This window comes from Homalodisca vitripennis, chromosome 2 (genome assembly GCF_021130785.1).
Source record: "Homalodisca vitripennis isolate AUS2020 chromosome 2, UT_GWSS_2.1, whole genome shotgun sequence".
Lineage (NCBI taxonomy): Eukaryota > Metazoa > Arthropoda > Insecta > Hemiptera > Cicadellidae > Homalodisca > Homalodisca vitripennis.
In genome coordinates this window covers 147,910,231-147,921,964 of record NC_060208.1, presented here as the reverse complement: position 1 = coordinate 147,921,964, position 11,734 = coordinate 147,910,231, and the positions used below count along the sequence as shown (strand labels likewise).

The following is an 11,734-nucleotide window of genomic DNA, read 5'->3' as shown; positions in this document are numbered from 1 at the left end:
TTTACAGAAACGAGACTAACTGCATTCTGAAGAGGAAGTCTCAAACTACACAGCTGTTGGTCATTGTTGGTTGGCGCATGCGCACTCGTTCCACTGCAGCGTCAGTCCCGTTATTTAATAGCCATACCTCGTATTATGTAAAACTAGAACTGTAATACATAGAACAACTGAATACATGACTTCCTCGATACGTCCACGGGGTAAAAACCACAAGGTTGTTGGGCTTAAATAAAAAATAAAAAGAGTGATGAATTATGAAGTTAATTTCCATAGTAAAATCAATCACGCTGAACAAACCACTAACTAAATATGACTAATAAATTACATGTGAATGTTCAGTTTAGCTCCAATTCACCTTTCTATTAGAGCAGCATTTGGAATCTGACACTAACACCAAGAGGACAACAGCTGCTAACAACAATCAATGCAAAATAACTACACTAGAAATCCACATGTGAACCCACTTATTGGCCATAGAAGCTTCTTGATGTTTTTGATATTTTTATAGCAACCGGAATTTCTCAAAATTCCACCAGATCTTACAAATCCCTTTAAAAACAAACAATGACATATTATCTAAATATTAGAGTTCAGAAGTAATACCCAAAACAAAAGTTTCTCCAATACAACTATCAGTTTAACCCATTTACATTGAGAAAAAATATAGCTGAAAACGAAGACTCCACCGAATATGGGGGAATAGTAGAAATCTTGTCGAAACTGCTTTCAATAGAGCAGCTCAAAATCTGAAGAAAAATTCATCAATGTTTAAAATTCACAATTTTAATAATTTTACGCAAAATATGTCTGCATCTGCAGATACTTATTACTCTCTCTGGTAAACTATTCACTACCTAAAACAACCAGTAAAACACATTCCTCCTTTGAGAAGTAAAGATTGGTCATGGGCAAAAAGTAATGTTAAAAGCGCAAATACTTTATCTAAATATTCTACACAATTTTTAAACCTGATCCTTCTAATCCACAAATAAATGATAGTGAGTTATTTGACTCGCCCTTACAACTTTCTCCTCCTGTCCACCATTTCACTCCATCAAGGATAGGATGGATAAGGACAACAATTTTAAAGAAATATAAGCCTAAGAAGTTACTTGGTTTTAACTTATTATCTAGCAGGCTGTTAATGTATCTGCTTCAAAGGCTATACTGCTATTGGCATCTTTATTCAACGCCAAATTAAGATTGGAGTGTTTTCAATTTAATTGGAAGGTTGCACAGATAATAGTGATCCCAAAGCCAGGTAAACCTCCTCATGAAATTTATTCGTATAGATCTATCACTTTGCTGCATATCGCGTCAAAACTGTTTGAAAGAGTATTTCTCAAAAGGTTTCAACCAACTATAGAATCACAACATAATATAATTCCTGAATCCCAATTTGAGTTTAGAAGACAGCATTCTATAGAACTAGTGTTTAGAATAGTCAATATTTTAAGACTTTCTTTAGAAAGTAAACAGTTTTGGTAAAGTATATGGGTTTCTTTATAAACTTAAGCGTGGTTTACCTCAAATGCTCAACAATATTGTCATTAAATCTTATTTAACATGCAGAATATTCATAATACAATTTAAAGATGTGCAAACAAACTGAGAGTGGAGTCTAGAGTTCTCAGGGTAGTGTTCTCGGGTCGACTTTCTATGCGCCTTATACTGCAAATATTCAAACAAATACTAACACTTTTGCGGATAGTTCTGTTGTACTATCCAGAGATGATAATTCGGTTGTTACCACGTTGAACCTACTTGCATTCAGAATCTTCAAATATGGTTTCATAAATGGAAAATACAAGTCAATGAAATTAAGTCTACATATGTACCGGTAACATTTACTCTCAATACATGAGACGCTCTTTGTCACTTTTAATAAAGTTTTTATGCCTCAAGCTGCCAGCGTAATTTACTTAAAGATACATTTAGCCAAGCGTTTGACTCGGAAACAACATATTTGTAACAAAAGACTTCAACTAGATACAAAAAGAAAAATATCTTATGGGCAATTGGCAAACATTCAAAATTATATTTAAAAAATAAATTGAATGTATGTAACATAATAAAACCTATATGGACCTACGATATTCAAGTAAGTGGAGCAGCACGTATAAATATTAAAAAAATACAAAGTTTTCAACCCAATATTTTACGGCAAATTGTTGGCGCCTCCTGGCATGTGTGAAATAATAGTCTTAACAGCAATTTTAAAATTTAAAAAATAACACAAGAAATACGAAACTTCGGTTTGAGATGCCTAATAATAAAGTTTTATGACAACAGTAAACAAATTCAGCGACGCCAAAACCCAACTGCCTTGACCTCCCATTTTGATCCGTACATTATTTTTTTCTAGAGATGGTGAACTAGTGTTATTTTTGCAGGAACCGTTTCGAATAGTGTCTTGCTCACGCTAATTTGTATGTCCATAGTTTTGTAATATTTACAGAAGAGATTGTAAGATAATTCAGATATAAAAAATACATTTCTCACATTATTTTATAAATAAAAAAAAAACATAATTATTCAAATAAAAATAGTGGTTGGTAAACTAATTGTTTAACTTGTTTGGGAGAACTGGAGGCCGTGTACTCTAAACTTGGACTTTGGATCTGAGTTAGAGATAGCCTAGGTTCAAATCCTGCTTGTGACTATTGCACGTTTTATCAGTAGAGTCGACCTTGTACCGCGCTCCTTATTCTGTTTGATAAGATCCTCGCAATTGCCAGTGATCCACAAGGATGGGCAGAATAAGACTAAAAAGAGGATCCTTAAAAATAATTTTTTTAAGCCCTTCTTCTTTCAATTACGGGAAGTATAAAGGTATGGTCTAATAATAGTTTAATCATTGGATTTTATAAATAAGAGTTTGCGACCGATAAGAAGAGTAAAGTGTTAAACAACAGATAATACAACAGGTTATTCCGGTAATGAGAAAACAATTTTAATAAACGCTTTTTCAGTTACCCGTCTTACCGGTCAAATTATAAAATGACATCTAGCGCTCCAGCTGATAAATAAATTTGCGTAAGAAGTTGAAACTAAGATAAAAATCCGCTTTGGCATTTTTCTGCAAGTTAAGGAACAAGGAAAGGAACATAACGACGGTGTTGTTTGTCGTCATTCGTCAGTCTGCTGAGCTTCGGTGTGGTATTTGTGTCATCAAGCGACTTGTCTGTGCCGAACTAAAAACTCTGATAAATTCTCCTTTTACAAATAGTTACGAAAAAACCTAGTGACGTAGTTGTGCTTTTTTATAATGCATGGTTTATAATTAACTTAGATGAAGGTAATATTTCGGAACATGTGAAGAGTAGGCTACTACGTATGAAGTGTTGCTAATTCTGTTCTAAGGCCATTGTTTGTTCTCTTAAACTTTGTGGTGAATAGTAAATCAAACCTGTTGTTAAGTGTAATTAAATATTCTTCTAAGATGACTGAAATAAGTCAGTCTTTGAAGAATAGGGTCTATTATGCTGCTCGAGATGGAATGGCTGTCACACTGTGTGCATTGTTATCAGACAGAGATGAAGATGTGGTTAAGGAATTAGTCAATCAGGTAAGTGAACATTAATCGGTTTCCTTTGTGTTATATAAGTTTATAACTATAACATCATACAAATTTTTATGTAGTGTTGATGCAAACCAATTTTCATCAATATGACCAGGCCTGTGCTTTAGTTTTTCAGAAATGACATTGAAGAATAAATTTAGAGATGAACACAGGCCCATTCCTTGTTTAAAAAATAATAACTTCTCATCAATTGACAAAACATTTTTTTACATTAAACTTAGGCCTAATCTATACCCTAGATCAGCTAGGCTTTTGTTGGCTAGAGTATAATAAGTGGTCACCACCACAATCAAATCATCAATATTTTATTTTAATAATCCAGTATTACTGCTGAAAGATCGTTCTCAACAAATAAACGGATCGAGAACTTTTTATATGATTATCACAACTACCGAAACCAAAATGTCAAACAAAATTATGTTATATTTCAAATTGCATAGTAGTTCAGTTGTTTTTATGTCTAAAAAAGGGCTAGGCCCTAAATGTGAAATTAACTGCCAGAAGTGGCAATAGACGAGTTTCGCATTATTAACTTAACCTATTGTTATTGTCCCCCTGAAAGCTACAGTATAACAAGAAGCATCGGCTGCAGTATAATAAGAGGCCACCACCACAATAGAATCATATTAGCCTAATTTATGATTATCTAAACTATATAAACAAAAATGTTGACACGAATTATATTACATAAAAACTATCTGTTAAATGTGTATCTATAAAATGTAACAAACAAAACATTTAGTTACTTTTTACTGTTTTTAAGGATATACTATGATTCTTTTGTGGTGGTGGCCTCTTATTATACTGCAGCCAACCATTTTCAAGGATAAACGTGACGCTTTGTGAAACAAAGAACACACATACGTCATTGTTCTTGCTGCCATCAGTCAATAACACATGATTTCACTTTAAATTTATTTCCAACACGATTTTACTTTGAATAAATTGTGAGTAATGTCAAAGTGAATTAAGTTTTAGGTTATTAAGTTTGTATTAGCCTATAGAGAATCTATTCTTTGATATACGTAAGAGAAATATATTTATTTCCAATTGTATAAAATAAATAAACTTTACTTAAAATAGTCTTAAGTCACGTAGTACTTACAATTATTTTGCAGGGTAAACATGTATGATAGCAATTTAAAAATGCTCGATCAACATTATTATGACAGCAAAATTATGGATCGCTACCAATAAGCCTAATCATTACTTCCCGTCAAGGGTAGGGTCCAATAAGCGGACCCGGTTTTTTTATATCGAAGAATATAATCATCGATACCTAACATTCGCATATCGAATCATAGACTATCAATCGATATAAAAGTAATAACAATCATATGTTTTAAATTAAAATGTGAATTTAATGATGTAACAAATAACCTTTACAATTACCTTCTTTTTTGCATCTGAAGACGACCATGTTAGCTCCTCTGACAGTTAGTTACATTTGTTACCTTTCCACAAATATCACATAATGGATTCTTAGGTACTAACCCAACATTCTGAAGCCATAAAAAACATGTTTTATCGTCTTTTAAAGCAATTTCGTGAAGCTTCCTAAGATTGACAGCCATTTTTAATACACAATGTTACTTATGTGAAATTTAAAATATTACCGTAATTGTATTATTTGAAAATGTTTACAGCTGTTCATATAGATTATTTAAGTTAATTGTTAAAAATAATTAATCAGTATCGATTGATTATATCGATGGTTATGATTAAGTAATATCGTTTGCCAATTTCGATATAAAAAACTGGGTCCGCTTATTGGACCCTACCCCCGATCAATGCAATCACTTCTTACATGTTTTTAAGGATTTCTTTGTAGCTCTCCAATTATTAGATTCTGTAGTTTGGATGTTTGCAGAAGTTAATGGATCTACTAAGTTTGTATTTCAAACATTGCTCAGGTTTAAAAATACATTTTAAACAATATCTGAATACTCATCACCTTTGTTTTCTTCGTTGTTAGTAACCTACTCACTAAATAATCAAAATAACAACAGCTGGGTCAATGATGTCACTGTCCTATTCATAATGAAATAAAAACAGCTGGCAATTATTAATTATGAATATCTATAAGTCAAAGTTATGTTGGATATTATCAATATTTAAAATAGATTATTGTAGCGGTGGCCGCTTATTATACTGCTGCAGCCCTCCCCATTGAACTAATGGACTGATACTGATTAATTAATTTGAACAATTAACTTAAATCATTCACATAACAGAGCTATGGTGGGAAGGGTCGATTCTATGTGAATATTGAGTTTAGCTCAATTTCACCTTCCAAATAGTGCAGTTTCTGAAATCTGACACCAACTTTTCATCTCTTCAAATGAATGTAGAATCCAGCCAGGTTCAGGCACTGTTTCTGACAGTGTCAGTTTTCAAACACTGCATTAAGAGGAAAGTTCTAGATGAAGCTCAAAAACTCAGCAAATTTACCTAATTTTAATAATCTTGCACTAACATAAACACATTTTCAGATTGTAAATATAATATTTGATAAATGACTTCAGTGACAAATAAAAATTATACTTTAGAATACTAACCAAAACAACATTGAAAGACGATAAACTATGTTTTTTTCTTGGTGTCATGTTTGTGTTATGGTTTCCTTTTATTTAAATGAGAATTTTCTTATTACCTATCCTAATTATTTGTTTGATGGTTCCTGTATTGTTTACTAGCAATCGTGTCTATGCATGTCTATGAGCACTTTTGGTTTGAGTGTTGCCAATGTTGAGTGTGCCTTCTTGCCAAGAACAATAGAATGTCAAAAAGTGTATATTTATGAGCATGCAATTTGTTTTGGTCTCAGTATTTTGTGTGCAATAGTTGATTTTGTCTTATTTCCCCTAATCAAGGAACTATATATACATACACAGATTTGAGAAACCTACTTATGTCAAAAGACAACTAAGATTTATAATAGTCTTTTAATTTATAGTAAATGTTAGATAGGAACTTAGTATGTGTTACAGTACTATCCAAACACTGCATACTTAATATTTGCTTAAGTAGCCTATATATATATATATATATATATATATATATATATATATATATATATATATATATATATAGTTAAAAGCATATTTTTACTAAAACTTAATTTTATTATCTGAATATTATTCTACTGTGTGTTCAATAGTGATAGCAGAAAAGGGTAAAAATAAGAAGTGTTACTATCAAGTTTACTCTATGATCTCAATACTCTAAATCTCACCAAATTGAAAATAGTTTTATTTATTTATTTTTTGTGTTATTGAATTGCAATCTGTTCAATTTAAGACAAAGAATAAGTGAATATTATATACAGAACATCATTAATAATAGAATCGTGTTAGTAGTTTTGTAACACTAAATTAATTCAAGAACTTAAAAGGTAGTTTCATGATAGCAGGTTGTTTGGGTGATCTACCAACATGAAAAGTTAATTTAGACTGAATTTGATAATTTCTTCTTAGACAGTTGGGAAAATTGAAAATAGTGGTTATATCATATGGTTGAGCTGTCTTAAAACAATTTGTACACAGAACAGTTGATTAAATGTAAGAGGATCTTTCAATCTATACTATTATATAAAATATCTTTTTCTTCTTCTATTTACCTGATTTTTTTCTGCGAAATTGTATGATACTGTGTATTGTAATTTTGTAGTTTTGTGTGGAGACAAATCCAACAATAAGAGATCATTATAATTAGTACAGCCATTCTTGAGTTATAAATGGTGTGACTAACCCGACTTTGTTTTATATGTATAGATGATGTCATGTCATTTTAACTTTTATATTATATGTAATTAATTTCTAAGTTTCAAACCAAAGTATGACTGATAAATTTAGTATTTTATTACGTTGTCATCTGTTATACTAAGTTATATAAAACCTGGTTCACTCATCATATACTATCCGATGAAGTTCTTATTTTGTCAAAACCCTATTCACGTGATACAAAATACTTTCACATCCAGCCTCATTATTTTTTTAACCTGGAAGCTAAAAAACATATAACTCTTTTTAGTGACTGAAGTATCCTGCATCAATCTCAGTAATAGGATGGTTATTTATTTCTAACTCATGGTTCGATGGCATACAGCTCAAACTCAGTCAGCATATAGGCCTAAAGTTGTTGGGAATCACTCTTAAGCTGATTTCTCACTTTATAAAAGCTATTTGTTAAAGACAGCAGGCATGGTGAAGAATACCGTTTTTTAATCCTTAAAGCGTGGCATACGAATTTTTCTGTACCATCGGAATTGTACTAAACACGGTATAAGGAAATAGATTAGTTTATTGTGTAAGTTTTAATTCATGAACATGCTGCTGATGTGTTGGATTGCGTAAATATATTGATTTATAACCATCAGGAAGCAAATTGGATTGTGTGGCGGGTGAAAAATCATATAGAAGTCAGTGCTATTCTTTTATCAGTGATTTATCTTACGATGCAAATCACATCATGCATATATAACCGTACAGCACGTCCACTTACATTCTCTGGGTAGAGTATACTTAAATGTTTACAACTAGTAGAGCTCTTTAAAAATAATTATTTGTTATTTCTTCATACAAGAAATAGAAATTAAGTATAACTTTGGCAACAACTAAATTTCTTAAATCTCTAAATACATGCTAACTGAACCAAAGCCAAATTTCCTTGAGCACTTTAAGAGTTAATATTCAACAACAGCATTAATTTAGAAAGTAGATATTGATGTAAAAAGTCTGCTCTGTTGCTAAAGTTGATTCTGTGAATAGTTTTATTTTTTACAAAATGTGAGCCGTTTTAACATTAAAAGTGTCAGTCCACAGAATCTGTTGATCAAATATGTGCTGGCTGTGGTATACCTGACAGATTATTAGTTGGTGCAGTGAAAATGTACACTTCAGGATTTGATGTTTAACCGTGGACTGGCAAATAACTAGTTGTCAAAAGACTAGTTATTTTTAAATGTTTCCCATTCACAAATAAGGGTACTTACGTATTAACGCCATCACAGATAAAATGTAATAATTATCAAGTGCATACAATCTAAACTTAAATTTTTGCAAAATATTTCGCTCCAGAAAACTTTATACGAATACTATATATATATATATATATATATATATATATATATATATATATATATATATATAAACCACTCACAAAAAAACCAGTGCAGAAGCAAATACCTGAGCAGCCACATGCAGTGTTGGGGAGTGGGACAAACATCTCCTTGTCTCTCTGTTTTATCAGCTGTGTGGGTCGTGTCTGGTTTGCGCCATTTTGTTTACACTGCAGTTACTTACCTATTCTATAAGTATATTGTATTATTGTGTGTAGCGTATTTTGTTGTGCCTATACAAGCGTAAAATATTAATTGAACAGACTAATGTATCAGGAAGACACAGACTTATCCAGGGAACTTGTGTTTTGGTGTAAGGTTAGCCGCTAAGTGTGTGTGGCCAGGTCAGGGGATAGAGCAAGTGGGCGAGTGCCGAGAAGGGGTGAGGATACTGGGAGAGAGCGGCGCAGGGTAATATTACCCCACCCTGCATGAATTAAAAACATCCGTACTTCAAATTGTCTCTGGCACTAAAAACCCCACACTGCGGGCACTAAAAACATCCAAGCTCTAGATAGCACCGGTGTCTCAATTCAAGATTAGACCACTTTAGCATTTCAATCTCGATGTGTGTTGCATCGATTTATTAAATAAATAAGGTAAGTATAAATTTAGTCATTTTTATTTCCATGTATAATTAAGCAGGCTATAAATTTCCAATCACGCACATGACTGATTTGATTTTGTCCTGTATGCCAGTTAAAATGGATGGACTTCCAACCTTCTTATTGTTTAGTAATATCATCAATGATTTTCCGACTTGTAATTTTCATTTTTTTAGAAGAAATTAAATTAGTCCTGTCTATACTACAACTATTACATGCACCTAAACTAATGAAGTTATTCAAACTGTTTCTGGAAATTTGAACAAGAAGTTCCATATAATCTCCGATTCAGATTTTATTTGGGGCAAAAATGTAGCTACAGTTTCTAATTACAGAAATCTATGTTGTACTGTACAGTAAAGCAATGTCGCTTTATCTAATTAGAGGTCTCAATATAACTTACTATTTTATATCTCTTACGAATATATAACTAATCTAAATTTTGTAACTTCCTAATATGAAATACACTTTATTATTTACTTAATTATTTGACTTTATAAAGAATGTAATTATAAAGTATAATTATATATATATAATATAAACTATAATTATATAAACTATATAATATAAATTATATAATTAAACTAATTATATATAATTGAGGAGAATGTATTCCATTTCGTTTTAGTTGTCGAAGTTTTGAGTAGTATTTGTTTATCAGCAGTAAGTGTTTACACTTGAATAAATTCTGATCACTGCTTGCAGGAAATTATATTCAACTCAGGAAAATCTGGAGAAATTTGAAATAAAGTATTTACTATAGAAACTTATTTTTTATATTTTTCTTGGAGGATTTACACTTTTTTTAGATACTTAAAAGGAATTATATGTAAATTATAGTACTGTACTACCATGTTGTTAATTAATGTATTCATCTAATGTAAAGTGTTGTTTTAAATTTCCTAATACACAAGTCAATGTTTTCAACTTTTGAAAATCAGTTTGGAAAATAAAACATGTTTCTTCAGCTTATATTGGAATTAATTTGATGATTCTGAAAATGAATTATTATCACAGTTATATTAAGAATACCATTGTATTTTTAATTGTTAATTATAAAACATTATTCCAGGATTTATTGATCGAGAGCTAGCTTACTTGTATTAAAATGAGTAATTCTGACATGTTGAAGATTGTATGGTTAGATTGCCAATAATGGTAGAGGTTAATGTAGGGCAGGCATTGGCCAAGATTAATCGACAATTGACAGATTTATTGTAACTGCAGCTTTGTTTTTATAGAGTTTGGCTAAGCATATTTTTATATCACTACGGCAACTTAACTTCCAATTTTTCTTTATTTGGTTTGCTCACAAAATGGTTTTATTCATATTAAAATGCCATACCTGATTCTATTTTTTGTTTAATATAACCACACTTTTACTGTAAACGTTTTAAAACCCTATAGAACATTTATTTTTAAGTTACATAAAACATACTAAGTTATTATTTTGATACATTGTGAGTAATCTGGTTTTACTTTATTTGTAAAATATATGAATATAGTTTTAAGTGTTTGCATTTTAAAATTTTAACTGTTCAAGAATCAAGCAAACCAAACAATATATCTTAAAAAGTAAAATATCAAGACAACTATAAAAATATGTTTTAAAATATTTGATAAAAGTTAATAATTCTTTTATTAAACAATTTTAGTATAGTTGTATTACTTACTCTAATACACTATATAACAAAAATAATTCTTTAAGTTTTTAAGTGCAACAGACTGAGGGTGAATAACTTACCAGTAGACATAATATTTATCAGTTTGTAAAACATTAATATTAATGTTTATTTGAAAATATTTATAGAGACATAATTAAGTGTTGATTTAAAATGTAATTTGAACTTGATGGCTTTTTGAAATTTCTATAAAAACTATATTTATCATGAAAAATCCCTTCAATTTACTCACTGTTTAAATTAAGAGAATATATTTTTTCAAATCTTGTACCTTAAAATAGTTAACTGCAATAAATAGTTCCTTTTGGATAATGGATCAAGCTACACTAAAGAGGTGTTCAACATTTGTCAGCCCTGGTTTCCAAATTAGATTTATTTAAATGATTAGTCCCAAGTTTGCTGTAAATCGCATAGAAGTGGTGAACATTTCCAGTGTTTTCAGAGCCAGACCAGGACCTGTGGCACTATTGCACAGTAAAGTGGGATAGATCTGTGGCTCAACAGTTGGTGTCTATTCTGAGCGTCAATTTTGCCGCGATTCACGCAGTAGGCCAGCTGATATTACAAGGTCGCCCAGAACTGCTGGTGCCAATTTGCACACTCAGCCTAGGCCTTCATTCTCTAAAAATAATTTTTTTATCAATGATCTTCCCCATACATCAGTGTAAACTAATGTTCCCTGCCAACGTTCTAGAATTGTCTTGTTTATTGTTAGCTGATGTATGGACATTATTTTCATGATTTA

The 11,734-nt window shown here is 31.0% G+C and overlaps 1 protein-coding gene across 1 annotated transcript in view; it reads left to right on the top strand.

Moving 5' to 3' along the window:
• Positions 1 to 3,079: 3,079 nt before the first annotated feature.
• The window catches only part of LOC124354876 (protein fem-1 homolog B-like), a 48,776-nt gene continuing 40,121 nt past the window's right edge, over positions 3,080 to 11,734 (top strand). Inside the window, exon 1 of the mRNA XM_046805636.1 lies at positions 3,080 to 3,568. Coding sequence (XP_046661592.1) covers positions 3,443 to 3,568 — 126 coding nt within the window. The 5' untranslated portion in view covers positions 3,080 to 3,442. The remainder of the gene's footprint in view (positions 3,569 to 11,734) is intronic.